Source organism: Vanessa atalanta, chromosome 19 (assembly GCF_905147765.1).
Source record: "Vanessa atalanta chromosome 19, ilVanAtal1.2, whole genome shotgun sequence".
NCBI lineage: Eukaryota > Metazoa > Arthropoda > Insecta > Lepidoptera > Nymphalidae > Vanessa > Vanessa atalanta.
In genome coordinates, this window is record NC_061889.1 from 8465648 (window position 1) to 8488136 (window position 22489).

Genomic DNA, 22489 nt, shown 5'->3' on the forward strand with positions numbered 1-22489 from the left:
CTCGAGTTACAGGAACGTGTGTGGAATAATTTGTTTTATGTTGATTTTTCTGTGATTAAACGTTTATTTTTTATTATTAATAATAATTGAATATCCACATAATAAGGCGTATGTTCTGAGAAACTAAACCGCGCTAATTGCTGATGTATTCAATGAAATGAACCAAATAAACTACATGTTCGGTAGCCCACGACGCTTTACTTAGAATTGTCTGAATATAGACTAAGCTTAACATAGTTAAGAGGCCTTATAAAGATTGCTAATCTTTTATTTTATTTTATATGGGTTCTTAGATTCAATCCAATTCGAAGACAAAAATAAAATATTGTATGTAAAAAAAAAAATTGTTTACTGAAAAACATAAAATAATAAAATTTGCTCGATAGAAATAAATCACGAAATATCGAATAATTTTTACATTTTTTTTATTTATATTCGTAATTGTTATTGTGAAAAAATTGGACAATTAATTATATTTTCAAATAATTTACTGCTGCCTTTAGGGATTTTAACAAAACCGGATAGGTTTTTTTTTTTTTACGATATATTTTTTTTGACGTTTAGGCTCTACTTTTTCTTTCCGTTTGAATAACATTTGACGCATGCCTTCTATCTATACGTACACTAACAATATATCTGGGCATTTCACATCCACTGTTCATTATTTTCTGTTATACAACTCTTGTAGTAACGAAATGGTCAGTAGTTTGAAGCTTGGCTCTACAGGAGAGTTGAAATTTTGACAGTGCGAGTCATATGGTCTCAGCAACATTTTACATGAAAATATTTGGTGAGATATCTGTTTCTCAAATCGATCAATCGAATTAAAAGTTAAAATGAATATATCTTTTAGAATAATATAAAACAAAAGTGAAGCCCGAAACAAAAAAACTAGTCAATGGTCACTGAGATCGCGGACCGAGATGGGTTTAATGAACGTGCGGATAAAATCTGAAATTATCCTGGTTTTAGGTGTGCTATTAATCATGTAATATATAAGGCCGCAGATCCCGAGATCCTGAATTAAAACAGCAGGTCGCGCTTGTACAAAATTTATTGGTCGAAAAATACTCAGTAGCAGTTTTTGCCGACGGATTATGAGTGGGTGAATAGAAATCACCTGTGTTTGTGCGCACACTTGTGCACTAAAATATGTCCTGCGTAGTTGGCTGGTCTCCCTTGAGATTGCCCGCCGTGGCCAAAATCAGCCGGAACATTATTATAACGTCTCTCAGCTCTTCATTTTTTATTTACTACTATTAAATGAAATATTCATATTTGCTTGAACTCACGTCGTGATTTAAAGATATTTTTGATGAGGAAATGTTTTAGGATGTATCCAATGAAATTACAACGAAATTCAAATTTCGAATACTTGTCTTCTCTTCTACTTTAAAAAAACAATACACTTTATTTAATTTCAATAAAAATATTTTTATTTTAATTTAACAAAAGTATAAGTACATATAAAAAATATTATTAAATAAATTAACATAAATTAAAATTTTTATCAATCATTTATCTCCTGTGATTTTGTTGTCCTTACTTACATTTGGCAAAAAATAAACAAGAATTGCTATACCTGAAACAGATAATACAATTGTATGATAAAATAATAACAGATAAAAAATAACAATATTAAAAATAGATAGGCAAGAATGCAAACAGCATTTTCCTTTTGATCTACAATTCCAATTTCAGATAAATGTTCTGTCATCAGAGGAGACAAAAATAATAAACAATACAATAAACCCGTAGTGAACAACTCCATTTGTGTGCATACTAGGTCTGGAGCAAATATTTCGTAACATTACAATTCTCCTCAGAATAAAATCTATCCTTAATGGCACATTGTCCAAGATTTAACATAATAAATAAATAAATATTGGACAACATCACATGCATTGCTCTCATTCCAATGTAAGTAGCTAAAGCACTTGTGTTATGGAAAATCAAAAGTAACGACGGCACCACAAACACTCAGATCCAAGACAATACAGAAAACGAATGAACTTTTTCTGCATAGACTCGGCCAGGAATCGAACCCGGGACCTCGGAGTGACGTAACCCGGTGTACACACTACTCGACCACGGAGGTCGTCAAAATATTAATATAAATACATTATAGAATATATTCACTTTACAATTTACACGATTATTTTATCACAGTTTGCTTCCAATTATCGGCAAATTTTATTCTTCGAAAACCCCATAATAAATTGACCATTTTCATATAGACATTTTATCAGCTGGGTCAGTTCAAGTACACCGATGCCGTCAGTTCACTCTTATCGACGAGGTGGTCTAGACTGTTGGGACTTTTATGCCTTAAACTACATGGGTATACTAATTATTCACACCAAAATACCAATTTTAAAATGTATTACTGTCTGACGGTAGAATAATTGGTAAGTAGGTAATTTTACGGTATATGAGATAGATAATATTTGACCCAATTATATAAATACAAATACATACCTAGAGGTATAACAGCTGACAATATAAATGGTGCCATACAGCCCACATTTAATAAAATCGGAAAAATGATGTTACCGGTCAATGACCCTACACGTCCAATCATTATTATGATCGACACTGCAAGGGCTCTGAAACATGAAATAACATATCAAATAAAAATAGCTTTTATTGCTCTGATGATAAAGGCTCTAAGTAAGTCAGAACAACTTTCTAATAATTCTGTATTATTAGATGAAAAACTGTACGTTTCAGACATATATATTTTTTAATTTAATGGATAGGCATTAAATTTCATAGATTTATAAGGCGAATATCCATAAGACATTTACCATCCAAATTAAAGGAAAATATTCATATCTTTGATAATACTAACCTTAAATTAGTAGGAAAAAATCTAACAAAGATATTTTGCTGTAGACATAGTGCGGCCTGCAGCAATGCGCAAGAACAAGATATCAATATAGCTATTTGTAAAGGTGCATTTGTCCAATATAGCACAGTTGAACATATTGAACTTAGAATTAAAACAGCAAACATCAAAACTTTTTGTCCAAAGTAGTCGACAAGAAGTGCACTGATTCCGACGCTTATTAGAGCAGTAAAACCCAATATAAGACCATTCATGTAAGTTTCACTCCCACTTAGTTTCTGAAAGAAGAAGAGAAATATCCATATATTGAAATAGAGCGTAGTTTCTTTATGAATTACAAGAAGGACCTTTTAGAAAATTTTTAAAATGTTAACGAGAATTACTATATTTTATAGGTATTAAAGTACTATAAGTAACTATGTCATTGATACACATTTAAAATTGGAACATTCATTCCCAGAGAGTCAGTTATTAAATTGTAACTAGGTACATAAAATTTACTATTTATTTTATTTTTCGTTAATAATTTGCCTTTTAACGTCTACCCAAAGTCACTTACTTGACTTTGTCTGATGTTACAAATAGTATTTGATCTTTTTTTTAAGTATAAAGAAATATACTTTGTTTAATTTTAGCAAATAGAATATTTAGTAGTATCATTGCCATAATTTGAGAATTGATAATCGTTTTTACGTTGTACACTGAATTATTTTTAGCTATTTTAATAACATCTAAATATTTAAATTGCGTTGTATTGGGTAACGATTTTATTTAAAATCTAATTCATTTAGTAAAAAGTATTTTTGCGTAGCTTTATCGAATAAAGTTATTAGTATGAAAATTAAGTATCACCTAATGCAGTTCATTGACCTACCGGGATACACTCAAGTGATTCCGTTGCATTTGTAATAGCCGGGTTTAGAGTTTGCATGTATTGGTTTATCATTACACAAAATCTAGCAGATCCTCCATTATCTATGCCATAGTTTTCTACAATCGTTGATAATTGCGGGTACCAAAGTCTCAGAGAAGTAAATCTGTAAATTAATTAACTAATTAACCCATCCTGCGTTCAAACTTCGACTCTGGATAATATTGGAGGGGGGGGGGGTCAGTAATTCGGTTTTCGGTTTAAAGACATTTATTTCTCATAAAGAACACAAAAGTTCACTTATAATAAGAAATTACAATAATTTTGCTTGGGGGTACATTTAAAATCTGCCTTATGAATTATATACAGTAAAATAAAATGTTGCGGGTAGTTATATTACACAAACATGTTTAGGTAGGGGTTACATTAACTTATAAATTATTTTGCACATATTCCATTACACGTTTTTTGAATATAGGAAAACTCTTGCTATTAATGATTAAGTCTGATAATTTATTATAAATTTGAACTCCTTCAAATAAAATGTTTTTCTTTCCATAGTTGGTTCTGGTTTTTGGAAGTTCTAGTTTATTACGTTTTCTAGTGTGGTATGTATGTGTTTTTTTATGAAAGTGTAATTGTGAATGTGTTTTATTTGTTATTATTTTTCTAATCAACATGCAGGTTTTTAAAGTGTATAATTGATTTATATTAAAAAAATTTGTTTTTTTGTATAATTCAACGGATGGCGTCATATAATCATATTTATAAAGAACTTTAATAATTTTATTTTGTAAAGTTTGTAATGACTTTATGTTAGACTTCGCAGCAGTTCCCCATATTTCAATAAGATATTCGATATGAGGTTTTACTAAAGAATTATAAATAATAGGACGAATTTTATTAGGTATACATAAGGAAATCTTACGTAGTGCACCTATCAAAGGGGATATTTTATTTTTAAGATGATCAATATGATATTGCCAGGTTGATATATTATTATAATTTAATATATAATTAGTGATTTACTTACACAATTAAACCCGAAAAGGTAACGAATGAAAAAAGAATGAGCTTAAAGATCAGTGGTTTCCGGAACAGCTCCTTCGCTTCGAATAAGCTCGTTACTATTTGTTTTTTGAGGCTTATCTCTTTTGTTTGTTTTATCGTTCCAGATGTATTTAATGATTTCACCTGTAAAAAATATTATTGAACCTTAAAAATATGGTAAAGTATGATGATGAGGTGATGGCATATTAGGAGCCAGGGTTATCCAAGTATCTGAATCTAAATGTTTGGATTGCAAATAAATGACAAAAAGGTCACATTGAACTTTACAACGACGATTTCTTCATTCGCTCTAATTTTTGTTTTGTTCATCTGACTAAAAATTTATTATACTTTATGTTTATCCCAAGTATTTATTATTAACTGAATTAAAAAAAGAAGGATCTTCTCAGTTTAAATGTTTATATTTTTTAGACGTATACGTACACCAAAAAAAATCCGAAGAGATTTTTTCGAAATTATTTCATTAAAATTTTGTAAATATTAGATAATAAACTTTGATCGAAGACTTCGGAACTCATATAAAATAAATGCCTGCAAATCTACCGCGATTGCTGTTATATTTAGTTTAAGCACTTTCTTATTTATTCGTTTAATATTATTTATAAATACATAAATAAATTGTATTACTGACTAATAATAATGGATAAGATTAAATATACGTTTTCAAAATAGTCTATCTGTTAAGACTGAAATTCATTTAATATCTGTGACAGAATATTATATATAGTATAATCTTCTCACTTTCTGCGACCATAATCTGTAGTTGACCATCGATTTTAATATTTGAATATGTAACAGTCAACCAACCTTAATGTTACGATTACTTACAGGAAATGTGTCTTTTTTGTTTCCACTATTCTCACTGTATATCCCTTTGAGAACCTCTAAAGCCTCCTTCTCTCTGCCGTGTGATAATAGATATTTAGGAGTCTCTGGTAGTGACCAGTATATGACAACAGCAAAGAAACTCCAAATAGAAGAAAAATATAAGTATAAATTCCATGAATGTAATTCTGTAAACAAAAAAAATCTGTTACAAAATATGATTTTATTAGATATTGATATCTATACTAATATTCTAAATACGAAAGTAACTTAGTAAATCTGTTGCTTTTTCACGACCAAAACACTGAACCAAATTTATTATGAAACAAGTTTGAACTCCGGCTACTTACTTATGTGGACCCTCGCCCACTGCGACTTTTTGTAGCGATACAGTCGCGAAGCGGTCGCTAGCTGTGTGCCCTCACCCACGATCTCAAATTCAGTCGCGATGCAAACGCGATATCGCCGCGCTTTTGTCAAAATCATATGATCTCAAATTCAGAAGATGTTATTGAATGTCATATTCGACGTTTTGTGAATTGCTTTCCATTGTAAAACCAGAGTTGATACGCAGAAATACAGTGATGGCACAATGTATATCAGCTGAAGAACGACTAACAATTAATTTAAGGTAAGAAAAACCATTTCCACCGTTCTCCATTCACGCGCCAACCTCCCTTCGTTCTTCCCCCAATGTCGTCCAACACGGTCGCGCTTTTCATCGATACAGTCGCGATACAGTATCGCGCGTTGCAACTGCGACTAACACGCGTTGGTAGTGATGATTGTTTAGTAAACGCACGACAGCATCGCTGCAAAAAGTCGTCGTGGGCGAGGGCTCTAAAACGCGCGACAAACGCTGGTGACAACTACTTATCAAAAATAGTTTTGGTTTCACTTTCAAATATATCAAAATTAATCACATTACAGGCTGGACCGTCGTCAGTAACGATTAACCCGAAGCACTTTGGGAATTCCTTGATAAATAGCGTAAGTTATATTGGAAGATTTAATATTACTTGGAGCTTTGAGCAATTCGGTCTGGGTGGATACCATCCACTTATCACTTATTTAGCTATAAAACGTGTTTCGACTTGAAGGTTGAGTTGGACGGGGTTATTTTAGGACCAACTGATATAATGTCTTTGAGACTTGGGAGGCGATAGACGTTTTCGGAATGGTTAAATCTATTAAATCTATTAATGTTATATGAAATAACAAGTAAATATTTAACTTTCTAAATATGTGTTCATATTATATGGTGTGTGAATGTATACGCACATTTGAAACCGATTCAATCATTATATTACACAACTACTGTTAATATTTGTCCATAACATTTGTAAGGCTGGAGGACAAAATAACTTATGTTAATGGGTCTATTATTATAATAATTGATAATTATCAATGCAACAGCAACCTGGATAACTAACAAGCTCCGTCCTTTATGTCTATAACGACATTTGTATACGTAGTTAATGTACATATATATTTCAGCTTATAAATACTAGATGGCGTTATGTCAAATTGTAAATAATTCTAAATCGCGATTCGAGATGCAATGCAAGATTCGCTAATTGTTTGCATATAGCATTTAGGAATTTCTTGAATAAATATGGTTACCAGTGGCACCTAATGGATTTATTAGTAAAACATTAGTGTTGTGGAGCATCCTTAAGATCGACTGAGCTAGTTGTTCAACATTAACTAATTTTCTTTTCGAACAGGCACACAATACTAAGTAGCCCCCTTTAGCCCTAAAAGAAGTGATCAGTGCGAGCTACTTAACCAGACAGGTTCGAACAAAGGCTTACTATCAACATAAAAAAATAACTTACCAAAGTATCCATCCAATACTGAATAGTTAAATTCTATTGGTAATATCACCCAGGCTGAGAGAGCAGCTATTATTAGGGCTACAGATATGAACCCAGAATACAATATGAGTAATCTATCTCTTACTTGTAAATGACACAGTTCAGTTAGATATGACGATATTGCACAGAAGCACAAACTTAATCTGAAATGAAATAAAAAGTGTTTAAATTTACATTAAAATATTTTGGAACTAGTTTCAAGCAGATTTGCTGCAATATTCGGGGTATTGAGTAATTCAGCACTCAAACTATCTGTGAGCAATCAAATCTTTATGGAATAATCAATTTGTCTTTTTTAATATAACCTATTCAGCAAAAATAATATAAACTATTTCATTTACTAATAATTCTCCTTCGATCGTGAGATCTAAAATGGCATATTTCTTGTAACTAAAACTAAGGAACACCTTTTTGAAGGCGTCAGTTGAAAAAATAGTATGTGGTACCTAACGAGACGTGAAACAACTTCCTATGTCACCATAATTCACAATAAGTTACAATAATTCCTACATCCAGCAGTGTATTTTGTTATAATTTATATAGTACAAAAATATTTTATGAAAACTTGATGAACTTTAATGGCCCTGACGAGCATCATTGTTAGAATTCCTTTCTATAGGTACAGTTAAAGCCAACATTTTGCTGAATTAGTGGATATACGTATTGAGAGAAATTCATCCCGACTGTGCAGTTTTCCCCACGAATTTTCTCTGTGTTTACAATAAAGTATAAAGTAAAGTAATGTTCTAATGTTCTGTCTAAGGGCAGTGGTGAACACTTACAATCAGGTGACCCATTTGCCAGTAGAACAGTAGACCAGCTATATTATATTCGAAAAGACTTACGCGATTCCTTCTAGAAGTTTTGTTAATAAGAGCATTATATAGCTTTGACTTGAGCCTTCAATTATTGTACATATAAATATTATGCCGTTACCACCAACTAGGAAAATCCTTCTTCCAAACGAGTCTATTAGGAATCCTGCAAAAAGACTTGCTCCTATTTGACCTGGAAGAATACATCAAAATGAATGTAATAAATAATGTTAAATGGATTATGTAAAACATAAAGTAAAAGTAAACTCAAGAGCCTGTGAAAGTCTCACTGCAGCGCTAAGGCCTTCTCCTCCGATGAGGTTTAGAGCTTATTCCAACACGCTGCTCTAATGCGAGTTGGTGGATACACATGTGGCGGAATTTCGTTCGAATTAAACACGTTATGCCGGCTTCAGAGATTTTTTCCACATATTTCTTCTTTATAAGAAGTATTCACCTTACATAGTTAACGCGCCACCAACCTTGGCAACTATGACGTTATGTATTTTAACATTACATTAACAGCCTGTAAATTTTCAACTGATGGGCTAAGGAGGAGGAGTTCTCTTTGAGGAGAAGGTATAGAGCATATTCCAATACGATGCTCCAATGCGGGTTGGTGGATTTTAAATGTGGATTTCTTTGAAATTAGACACACGCAGATTTCCTCACGATGTTTTCCTTCTCTGCGACCACGAGATGAATTATAAACACAAATTAAACACAGGAAAGTTCAGTGGTGCATGCCATTTGAACCTGCAATCATCGGTTAAGAAGCACGCGTTCTAACCATTGGGCCACCTCGGCTCTCGATATATTTTATGCTTGCCAACATCTAATATGCAAGTCTTAGGAGATGGAAGTTTTGTAAACGTCGCAAAAAATCTAAATATTCGTACTTTTTCATAGATATTGGACCTAGAACTTTGAGATTTAAGAGAAAAGCTAGCTGATAAGTCATCAAGACAGACACGCAGTACAACTATATTACTATATAAGCAAGTTTTATTAAGGCATATTTGACTTTTTGATTTCAGTATAGTTCATCGTCACATTCCAAAAGGAAAGTAAATTTTAATACTTTCACTTGAATTTAAATTAAAAAAGTGATTTCAAGACGTGGAAGAATATAATGAAATATTTATGACTTTTAAAAGTTCTTTAGTTTTCTACCGACAGTTATTTGATATGATATAAATTATTCATTAATCATTAACGTGCAATTTACGAATTAATATAAACGAGAAAATATATTCATTTAAATTAAAATGAATTACCAAAGAATGGCATTCCATTCAGTAATCCTTTGTGCATTATATTCATATTTAAATCACACTCGGCGATTGGTAGAATGTATGATGTTGTCGTCGTCACCAACATTAAAGACACAGCTGAGCATAGCGTAGCAGCTAACAGTCGTAAGTGAAACCTTCCAAATTTACAAAGCGTCAGAGCTTCCTCCAATATTTGCATTTGATCTCTTGTATCGTTTGATTCGTCTGTAATAATTAAACAATTCTATCACATTATTAAGGCAGTGTACTTTGTATATTATTTAATTTAAAAAATCAATTTCACAAGACAACATAATTACAAGACACAAGACTTTATTCGAGTAGGTTTTTACAAGCACTTTTGAATCGTAATTTAACAAACTATAAGTAAAGCTACCACCGGAATTTAGAGTCTACCAAGAAGAACCGGCAACAAACTCGGTAGTTACTCTTTTTCAACATCTAAAAATACAGTCATGCTAATTAAATACAATTAAATATATCTTGCCTGGAAGTCTACAAACGTTAACTCCACGCTTTTTTACCATCTATCATCAAAAAATCTGTGGTTATTAGTTTGTTGTTCCATGTATAGTTTATAATTTCATAGTAGCTTTTGGGCACTCAGCAGTATGAGTAAACTCCGTCACTTTTTGAGGAGAATATTTGGAGTGTTCCATTCCATTATGCTGCTCCAGTGCGAGTTTGATTCATATGTTTAAGTGTAAATATTGTAAGACAACAATTTTTTTGTTCATTCATTTTGAGGAGAAGGTTAGGAGCATATTCCACCACGCTGCTCCAATACGGGTTGTTATATACACATGTGGCACAATTTCGTCGAAATTAGACAGGTTTCCTCACGATGTTTTCCTTCACCGCCGAGCACGAGGTGAATTATAAACACAAATTAAGCATATGAAAAATTCAGTGGTGCTTGCCTGGGTTTGAACCCGCAATCATTGGTTATGATGTACGTGTTCTAACCACTAGGCCACCTCGGCTCGTTAGTTATAGCCGCTCGCAATTTCATCTTGCATTGTTGCAATATAGAATTATTTATACAAATATTACCCACAAAAACTTATATAATACCATATTTTTAAAACGTAATAAAAATAAAAGTTATCTTCACTAATTACGGAGAATACGTCATTTCGGAAATGAATATAATGATGTAAAAAATATATAATTATGAAAAAAAAAAAATGATTGTTATAATCAGACTAAAAAAGCAATTAGTGATAATGAGGTCTCAAAATTAATTAAATTGTTTTCGTATATTCCGATTCAAACGGAATATGTGAACATTTTGTCTCCTTTGTTAAAGATCTTACGTTACTATAAAATATTTTTCCGTTTTATTCCGTATAAATATATATATATATATATATATTTATATTTATGGCATTGGTTGGCGGACAAGCATATGGGACAAGCTTACCACCTGATGGTAAGTGGTCACCACCGCCCATAGACAAAGGCGCTGTAAGAAATATTAACCATTCCTTACATCACCTATGCGCCACCAACCTTGGGAACTAAGATGTTATATCCCTTGTGCCTGTAATTACATTGGCTCACTCACCTATCTAACCGGAACACAACAATATAGAGTACTGTTATTTGGCGGTAGAATATCTGATGAGTGGGTGGTACCTACCCAGACGAGCGTGCACAAAGTCCTACCACCAAGTAAAATAATTATTAATAATTATATTTAACTTACTTTTACATAAACTACTAACCAAAATGTATTAAATAACTTATTAAATATCCATAATTATTAATTATAAATGCATACCTTTTGGCTGATCTTGAATACTTTTTAAATCCATTTTGAGTATTCACAATATACGATTTTATACAAAATACAATTAAACCACTTAGACGAGTATGAGCTTCATGTAAAGATATATTTTGTCTGGTTATAATTTTATGTTAAATAGACGTCGTATGTTTATAATTAATTATGTAAAAATGTAATTTAATTTTTAAACACCTGTGACTCGTCCTGAGTTACTTGCATCACTAAAATTTTGAGGTTTTAATACGATTGTAGATAAAATTAAAACAATAGTATTATAATATGATATCTGCTCGTTTACACAGGCAGTTAGCGTATGGAAACGTTATCAACGTGACTAAGAGGTAAATTATATTAGGAGAAAATTATTATCAAAAGTTTTATTCATTTTTTTTTTTTAATTAAATTCTAAATCCTCTTTTTATCTTTCGATTTGTTAAAACGTTGTAAGTGCAATAAATAAAATAAAGATTCTGTGCAACAGTTGATCTGTAAACAAACTCAAATCAATAACTATCAAACTGATTTTAATACAGTTCTTACTAATAGACGAAGTCGTTTAAAGGTTCAGGTGTATACTCCATTAGGTTCCCCGAGGTTGTTGAAATATTCCGATTTATTTAATATAAATGTAAAAAAATATATACACCTTTATTCTATGGCATGCGAATCAGGGACCTTGCTAGTTTCTATATGAAAGCTTATATTACTGAATATGAAATATGCGATCGTAAAGTCTCTCAATTTCAGAACCGTTAAGGATGAATTATTCATTCTTTGAAATTATAGTTGATAACTTTAACTAACATTTTCATATGTTATGTTAAATTCAATCATCCCCTTTGTGTTTTGTATTGTTCTTTACACAATAATCTTAACAATAATCCTGGTATATAATAATAAGTGATTGGCTGTCTCGAATATAGATTTTTTTTTTATATATACTCCTTGTGCTTTTGCATGGAGCCCCCAGTCTCCTCCGACGTGGTGGTCGGAGACTTTGTCAATCTATTTCTTTTTTTGCTTAGTTAATTATTTTTGTTTTATACCATTTTCATGTATTATGTTTTTTGTTAGTCTGATGTCAACGCAGGTAATCCATATGCAGATCTCTGGCTGTCACCTCACGTAGCGGGGGAGCTCTGGTGATAGTGCGTAGCAATAGTGGGTGGCAATGAACCACTCTGAGGCCGCGTAGGTGAGTCGCGTGCGAATGTACGCTTTGTATACGGACAGTTTGACCCGGAGCGGACGGCGTGATGCCAGAAGGGGACGCAGGAGGGTCTGCCTTATGTGAAGCACCTGAGTCTTTGCCACGTTGACCTTAAGTCTGTACTGTACAGCCAAGGGGGAAGTGCTTCCAATGCTCGCTACATTTTGATCGCTGCGTGCGAGGCATTCATTGATGTGGTTAAAAATGTAGCGTCGTCAGTATACAGTGCTAAGATGGCACCGTCCACAACTGGAATGTCATTCATGTATCTGCTGAAGCATTCGGGTGACAGGTGGCTTTCCTGGGGCCGGCTCGGATAGGGCGTTCCGTGGACAGGACTTATTCAACCGCCGCTTGAAAGCGTCTGTCTTCTAGGAAGATAGCCACAGTCTACCTTCTCGACTGGGAGTAGTACATGTGGACAGCTTGTATATGAGTACACTTTGTCCATATAAAGAAGCACTGCGACGGAGTGCTCTCGCTTGTAAAAGGCGGCAGCGAGATGGTGTAGTACTCTTGAGACTTGTTCTTGACTAGTTCGTCAAATCACCCGTTTGACTTGTCCAGGAGAGAACACGACGGGGTCTTCGATTGGTGCTATCGATGATTCGAGGTTGATTTAGTTCATTTTGTATAGCCACGGCCGTTCCTCGTTCCAACGGGTATACATATTAGAGTCGTTACGCACAATGGTGGGCAAAAGCGAATATAATAAGTATTAACAAAACTACATCGGCAGTTCCCAGTGGAGTATTATTTAGGTGTCGTTTAAAGATGAGCCATGAAAAAATTATGGCCGAAGAAGTACTTTTTGTGGACGTGACCAAATTAAGAGCAAAAGTCGATGCTAAAATTAAAAATGGTTATAAACAAAAACAAGTTTTAAAGCAAAGAGGAAAGAAGCCCCTATTTATAAGTTAGGCGATTTGGTGTCATAAAGATTCTTATTTATAACAGTTAGGGCCATTGTACAATGAGAGACAGAGTAAAAAGTTAATAGCCATTAAAGGCTGTTCAATGGGGCTTTTCAAATAAAGCAATGCCTAGGAAAAGATAGATGAAGATGCGTGGAAGATATGAGAGGAGCTGAGAGGTCTTCGAAGCGATACAACGGAGTCGCTTGTGTCGAGAACATGAAAGCGTGGATAAACATATCCAATGTTGAGTAAATGTTGACAAAATACATATAAAAAAATGTCTGTAAGTTACTTAAATTGAATGCCTTCGAAGAATATCAATGTTTAAAAATATAGCAATTGTCTTATGTCTGGTGTACAAAGCATTCAACAGAGTGTTGAATCATGGTGATCGTTAAAAGCTCGTGATAGGTATGTGAACGCAATCCCTTGCGAAAGATAACATGGATATGTGATATTATTTGATATCACGTGTACATTCTTATATGAATACACTTTTTTATGAGTATATATATAATTTTGATTTTAAATAATATATAAACTTCATTTACAGCTTTATATACCTAACTAAAACGTCATTCGAGGGCTGATACGTAATATATATATATATATATAATGCAGGTGGACCGGATGTTTGTCGCTGAGTGTGCAACATTATAAAAAAAAGAAAACATTGACGGGAAAATTAAGAGTCTCTTCTGAATACGCTGGAATCGAGAGCATTGCTGTAACTTTTTTTATATTAATTGTTTAACTTGGTTATTAGTTAATAAAGCAAAACTTTATTATTTAATTTCGAGAGTGATACATACACCTCCTATTAATAAATACAATTAACTATCAACAATTAATTTATCAAAAACTACATTCATACTAATAACTAACAACGTAAGTCGATTTTCGTCCCAGTGATTATGGGACGATAGCTGCACATAAAAAATCGGTGGTGGAGTATCAGCCGTAGATGTGGAAAAAACAAAAGAGGATTCTTGATTGGAATTTACTAAATTGTTAAGATTTAACAAAGAATTCATTTTAGAGAGCGGGAAATGTTACTGGTCGGGTAGAGTATAGTAGTATTATTATTACCCGCGATCCAGAAATATCACATATTCAATCAACGTCATATTTTTTTTTATGTTATCGGTAGTCGGACGAGCAAATGGGCCACCAATGCGCGATCAACCTTGGGAACTAAAATGTTATGTCCCTTGTGCCTGTAGTTACACTGGCTCGTTCACCCTTCAAACCGAAACACAACAATACTGAGTACTGCTGTTTGGCGGGAGAATATCTGATGAGTGGGTGGTACCTACCCAGTCGGGCATGCACAAAGCCAAACCAACATTTATCGCTATCGGATTGTAACACACAACTAAACCAATACTTATATATTTTATGAATTTTTAATATGAAAGTAGTTAGAATTTCCATAGATAGTTTACAGACTTACTCATATCTGTAATTCCTTATCACATTCTGTAATGAGTGACACCATTTCATATAATTATGATGCAATCGTACATACATACGCGTCCTTCGCAAAAAAAACGTGTAATTTCACCTGACGTAAGCGTTGTGCTTATTTGAAGTATTATGTATATATTATAAGAATATATTTTGGTACTATATTATTTATAAGTTCCTTTTTTATGCAGGCCAAGTATTTTATTACAGTAGTGTAGTAATTATTTTGGTATTCCATGGAATTTATTTACTATTATATATATATTTATTACATTAGCATTAGCATTAGCATTAGCAGCCCGTAAATGTCCCACTGCTGGTATAAAGGCCTCCTCTCCCTTTGAGGAGAAGGTTTGGAGCATATTCCACCACGCTGCTCCAATGCGGGTTGGCGGAATACACATGTGGCAGAATTTTGTTGAAATTAGACACATGCAGGTTTCCTCACAATGTTTTCCTTCACCGCCGAGCACGAGATGGATTATAAATACAAATTAAGCACATGAAATTTCAGTGGTGCCTGCCTGGGTTTGAACCCGAAATCATCGGTTAATAAAATTATGTATAGAAAACTTGGTAATCTAAAGATGTCATTTAGCATTAACTTTAATATTAAAAAGTACGTGTTACGCAAATAAATGCATTTAACTTTTGTCGGGCGACTTTCTTATTAACCTGACGCAAATTAAAAAATCTAAATCAAAATATACTTTATTCAAGTAGGCTTTTATAAGCACTTTTGAATCGTCATTTAACAAACTATTTAAAGTAAGCTGCCACCAGTTCGGAATTTAGATTCTACTGAGAAGAACCGTCAAGAAACTCAGTAAAACACTCAATGTTCCGTTCACATTTTTTTTTATAGTAAGCGACATTTGCTACCTGGTGGTAAATAGTCTCCATCGCCCACAGACATTGGCGCTGTATCTAATATTAATCATTTCCTATATTAGCAATGTGCTACCAACATTGCAAGCTAAAATGCTAATGTCCCTTGTGCGAGTACTGCACACCGGAACTCATGAACACTAAGTATTACTGTTTGGGGTTAAAATATTTGATAAGTGTATAGTATTTAACCTAAAAAAAGATCGCTTAAAGCGCTACCACCAAGTGATTTTTTCGACATCTATCTAGGTTGATTATAAATTTCTGGTCCTTATTATTTAACGTTCCATTTTATGAGACAATTCAAATTTAACGTTACAACCGCTTAGAATGTAGATTATGAGTATTATTTGATTATATATGTATGTATGGTAAATAAATGCAATTAAAATGATAGCATACATGCATGAAAATTAACCTATAATCCACTTTTTTATCATTTACTAGTAAATGTCTAGACATTATATTACATTAGCAGCCTGTAAATTTCCCACTGCTGGGCTAAAGCATCCTCTCCCTTTGAGCATGAGTTTGGAGCATATTCCACCACGCTGCTTCATTGTGGGTTGGTGGAATACACATGTGGCAGAAATTCGTTGAAATTAGATTAGTAGTTATTAGTTTCCTCACGATGTTGTCCTTCACCGCCGAGCACGAGATGAATTATAAACACAAATCAACACTTGGGTTTGAACCCGAAATCATCGGTTAAGATGAACGCGTTCTAACCACCGGGGTATGTCTAATTTCAATGAAATTCTGCCACATGTGTATCCACCAACCCGCATTGGAGCAGCATGGTGCAAAATTTTCAGGTTGTTAATGTTGTATGTCAGTCAGTGATTTTAAAACTTTTGACCGATATCTAAAAAAGGATTTTTCATATTATTAATTGGCAAAATTAAATTATTTGCAGGGTATTATATAAGAACAAAATTACGTATATGAATGTAGAACACTATATTTCAAATAATGTCAGAGCACAATGACTTGTTTGCTCTTTATATTTGCATAGACTGAGCAAGCAGCTTGTTTCATTGTCATATCCTATTTTGATCGCATCGTCTTTTAATAAATACTTTTTTAACCGACTTTAAAAAATATAATCATGATATTAGTATGGGTTCAAATATTTATAACTAATTGATGCTCGTGGCTTCGCTTGCGTATGGGTTGGTCGTTGTGTGCTAGGCATGAAATGCCTATATCCTTTAGAATTCAAGTTTGCTTCACAAGTTGAGTTTTGCTTGGAGTCGTTTTTTTTTTTTGGTGCTCAAATTTTACAAGGCCACTGATCGTGAGGTATTTCGATCAAAACCTAAGTCAAAAAGTGTTCAGTTATTCAGTCGAAAAAATTTCAGACGCAACTGTAAGTTTGGCAGTTAGCAGTATTCAAATTTTAGTGAAGGATAAAACTTCACGAACAGGATGGAAAGCCGCGCGTACTGCGCCTAACCTATCACCGTTTATGTTCATCTCTGGTGTACGGTATTCGTATCTATAATTATATTTCTCAGTTATTTTTAACTTGGCCTATGAAAAAATTTATATGTCAAAAAAATATTGGTAATTACTCAATACACGATTATATTCAAGATAAAAAAGCGTGGATATAGTAGTAGTGGAGTAGATATTAATCCCGTCAAAAACATAAATGTAAAAATGAGAGCCAAGTTAAATATTATGATATATACCTTGGTTGTTGACTTCAACGACAAAAGAAGTGAGATCTAAATTTTTGCCAAGTTAAATAGCCCTTCTGAAATTTATTTATAACTACATAAAATAGCATTTCTTCTTATAACTTGGGATAATATATTGTTGCCTAAGGTCTGACTTGGCTAGTTCTCATATAAGAATTATATTATAGCCTTCGTAAGTTCTAAGCCTTTACAAATGAATTATAAACACAAATTAAGCACGCAAATATTCAATGGTACTTGTCTAGATATGAACTCGCAATATCTGGTTAAGATTAATGTTTTCTAGTGACTGGACCATCGCAGCTCTTAATGTACGTATATACTAACTAAGCAATACTGAGCTGTCCTCCATTCTTCTTAGATGTTCTGAGTTATAATTTGTTATTCTAAACACAAACTACAAGTTGTGTTTATAAACATATAAGAACTAGCCAAGTCAGACCTTAGGCAACAATATATTATCCCAAGTTATAAGAAGAAATGCTATTTTATGTAGTTATAAATAAATTTCAGAAGGGCTATTTAACTTGGCAAAAATTTAGATCTCACTTCTTTTGTCGTTGAAGTCAACAACCAAGGTATATATCATAATATTTAACTTGGCTCTCATTTTTACATTTATGTTTTTGATGGGATATCACTACTTTTTGTATATAAATTATTAATAGGTACTTATTAATAACAAAATTAATACCAAATGGTTTTTGTTAAGCTATTCTATTTTCCTACGTTTACGGGGTCTTTTTTTTGATACGTTCTTATTTTTCTTGTAGGTACCTCTGAAATGTTCGAGTGAATTGCCCATTCAGGGACCGGATTTTTTTTTACGCGTTTTCTGTTTATACTTAATTTGGCCAAGTAGGGGTGGTATAACGTGCGCAGACGGTTGTACTCTACAATAGAGCTCACTTGTGTCTTGATTTGAATTGGACCTAAATTGATAAGATGTACTCCATCTGAGGTTTTAACTCTAGAGAGGCCAACGTAAGCCTGCTCTTTACTTAATATAGAGGAGCCTATGTCGAAAAGAGCACCGTCAAGGCGAAGGCCTTGTAATTTGTGTATAATAGTAGAATATGCTAAGCAAATAGAGAATTATTTCCTTTGAACATATATGTACATTACTTAATATCTGTAACTTGGTTTTGACTTCTAGTTCGCAAATTAAATTATGTTTAAATTGAATTGTTATTTTACGTGCGCTATTGCTGTTATCGACGTCCCCAATGTACCTTCTCTATTTTTCCATTGGACCCATTCATCAGTCCTTTACTGACATCAGCATGCTTGCTCGATACTGTTCTTCCAAGCAATAAGGATCCCCGTTTGTAGCGCTAGAGTACAAACTTAAATCATTCCAGTTACGATATACATACTCTACTACAATCTCACGAAACCTTTTTTATTGTTGTATACTAGTATACTCAAACAAAAAATATGCAGTCGAATAGACTAGGCAGTTTCCATCGGAAGGTATTGAAATAATTCTTATGAGCGCGGTTGCCACTCGCTCAGACACGTCCGCGTTAAGGTTTAATCGCAACGCTCCTAACCCGCTGCTCCGGCGTCGCGTCGCGCGCCGTGTACCGAAATGCCTATTATTATTTTATTTTAAGTATAATTATTTGGCACCATTGATGTGCGCTAAATGCTAGTTAATAACGTAATAAATACGAAAGTCGGCTATACTCATAAGTACAAAAACGGAAATATTTGGATTTAAAAAACTTAAGGGTGGTATTCAACTTGTTATATATTCACGTGAAGACCTTAAAATCCACTTGAAGACCGGCTGTCATAAGTTTTGATTGCTGGTTCTTACATCATTTTTTTTTTATTACAGTTATTACAGGAACTAAGTATATAAGTGTTCCTATAGACCCAATAAAATGAAAAATTATAATAAAATGATAAAAAATTACCAGTTTCAGATTTTTTCTAGACACGCGGTAGCGTGTCAGCCAAGTTCTAGTAACATAACTGGCTAGTAGCACCGTGTGTAATATTACACGAACCATTTGGAGCCACTTTTGACCTCCTCATAACTCAAAAACTATTTGACATAGATGTGTCAAATTTGGCTCATATATTAAGACTCGCGAGATACATATGTGTTCCAAATTTCATAAACGCATCTCAAATGGTTATTTAGATATTAACGTCTAAAAATCGTCATTTTTATCACTGACTGACCTATAGATCAAAACTATATCCTACTTCCAGGTGACCTAGAAAGTTCAAATTTGGCATGCAGGTAGATAATTAGGCCAATATAAAGGAAAAAATCTGAAACTGGTAATTTTTTATCATTTTATTATAATTTTTCATTTTATTGGGTCTATAGGAACACTTATATACTTAGTTCCTGTAATAACTGTAATAAAAAAAAAATGATGTAAGAACCAGCAATCAAAACTTATGACAGCCGGTCTTCAAGTGGATTTTAAGGTCTTCACGTGAATATATAACAAGTTGAATACCACCCTTAAGTTTTTTAAATCCAAATATTTCCGTTTTTGTACTTATGAGTATAGCCGACTTTCGTATTTATTACGTTATTAACTAGCATTTAGCGCACATCAATGGTGCCAAATAATTATACTTAAAATAAAATAATAATAGGCATTTCGGTACACGGCGCGCGACGCGACGCCGGAGCAGCGGGTTAGGAGCGTTGCGATTAAACCTTAACGCGGACGTGTCTGAGCGAGTGGCAACCGCGCTCATAAGAATTATTTCAATACCTTCCGATGGAAACTGCCTAGTCTATTCGACTGCATATTTTTTGTTTGAGTATACTAGTATACAACAATAAAAAAGGTTTCGTGAGATTGTAGTAGAGTATGTATATCGTAACTGGAATGATTTAAGTTTGTACTCTAGCGCTACAAACGGGGATCCTTATTGCTTGGAAGAACAGTATCGAGCAAGCATGCTGATGTCAGTAAAGGACTGATGAATGGGTCCAATGGAAAAATAGAGAAGGTACATTGGGGACGTCGATAACAGCAATAGCGCACGTAAAATAACAATTCAATTTAAACATAATTTAATTTGCGAACTAGAAGTCAAAACCAAGTTACAGATATTAAGTAATGTACATATATGTTCAAAGGAAATAATTCTCTATTTGCTTAGCATATTCTACTATTATACACAAATTACAAGGCCTTCGCCTTGACGGTGCTCTTTTCGACATAGGCTCCTCTATATTAAGTAAAGAGCAGGCTTACGTTGGCCTCTCTAGAGTTAAAACCTCAGATGGAGTACATCTTATCAATTTAGGTCCAATTCAAATCAAGACACAAGTGAGCTCTATTGTAGAGTACAACCGTCTGCGCACGTTATACCACCCCTACTTGGCCAAATTAAGTATAAACAGAAAACGCGTAAAAAAAAATCCGGTCACTGAATGGGCAATTCACTCGAACATTTCAGAGGTACCTACAAGAAAAATAAGAACGTATCAAAAAAAAGACCCCGTAAACGTAGGAAAATAGAATAGCTTAACAAAAACCATTTGGTATTAATTTTGTTATTAATAAGTACCTATTAATAATTTATATACAAAAAGTAGTGATATCCCATCAAAAACATAAATGTAAAAATGAGAGCCAAGTTAAATATTATGATATATACCTTGGTTGTTGACTTCAACGACAAAAGAAGTGAGATCTAAATTTTTGCCAAGTTAAATAGCCCTTCTGAAATTTATTTATAACTACATAAAATAGCATTTCTTCTTATAACTTGGGATAATATATTGTTGCCTAAGGTCTGACTTGGCTAGTTCTTATATGTTTATAAACACAACTTGTAGTTTGTGTTTAGAATAACAAATTATAACTCAGAACATCTAAGAAGAATGGAGGACAGCTCAGTATTGCTTAGTTAGTATATACGTACATTAAGAGCTGCGATGGTCCAGTCACTAGAAAACATTAATCTTAACCAGATATTGCGAGTTCATATCTAGACAAGTACCATTGAATATTTGCGTGCTTAATTTGTGTTTATAATTCATTTGTAAAGGCTTAGAACTTACGAAGGCTATAATATAATTCTTATATGAGAACTAGCCAAGTCAGACCTTAGGCAACAATATATTATCCCAAGTTATAAGAAGAAATGCTATTTTATGTAGTTATAAATAAATTTCAGAAGGGCTATTTAACTTGGCAAAAATTTAGATCTCACTTCTTTTGTCGTTGAAGTCAACAACCAAGGTATATATCATAATATTTAACTTGGCTCTCATTTTTACATTTATGTTTTTGATGGGATCCTTTATATTGGCCTAATTATCTACCTGCATGCCAAATTTGAACTTTCTAGGTCACCTGGAAGTAGGATATAGTTTTGATCTATAGGTCAGTCAGTGATAAAAATGACGATTTTTAGACGTTAATATCTAAATAACCATTTGAGATGCGTTTATGAAATTTGGAACACATATGTATCTCGCGAGTCTTAATATATGAGCCAAATTTGACACATCTATGTCAAATAGTTTTTGAGTTATGAGGAGGTCAAAAGTGGCTCCAAATGGTTCGTGTAATATTACACACGGTGCTACTAGCCAGTTCTGTTACTAGAACTTGGCTGACACGCTACCGCGTGTCTAGATTGATTTATTTATTTTTAAGCAGGATATAGGTATAAATAAAATTAATTGTTGGTGGAAAAGAGTAACTACTGAGTTTCTTTCCGATTCTCCATTTACATTTAATTCAATACTAACATGATGATTTTAAAGTGCTTTTTTAAGCCTATTTATGTAAAGAAAATTTTGATTGTGTTGGATTAACAGTGGAAGGGATAAAAAGGGTAAGCGCACAAATTTGTGTGCTATATTTTTTTATTGTCTACCGCGTTATAAGGAGGCTAGGACGAGGCATTTGAATTTAAATATA

The 22489-nt window shown here is 33.2% G+C and overlaps 1 protein-coding gene across 1 annotated transcript; it reads right to left on the reverse strand.

The window, feature by feature from the left end:
* Positions 1 to 1433: 1433 nt before the first annotated feature.
* Positions 1434 to 11598, reverse strand: LOC125071337 (putative transporter svop-1). Its single transcript, XM_047681538.1, has 10 exons — positions 11386 to 11598; positions 9585 to 9806; positions 8338 to 8500; positions 7454 to 7635; positions 5619 to 5803; positions 4753 to 4913; positions 3723 to 3885; positions 2852 to 3126; positions 2479 to 2606; positions 1434 to 1582 (listed from the first exon to the last, which is right to left on the reverse strand). The coding sequence occupies exons 1-10, from the start codon at positions 11417 to 11419 to the stop codon at positions 1515 to 1517; spliced, it is 1581 nt and encodes a 526-aa protein (XP_047537494.1). The 5' UTR covers positions 11420 to 11598; the 3' UTR covers positions 1434 to 1514.
* Positions 11599 to 22489: the final 10891 nt, after the last annotated feature.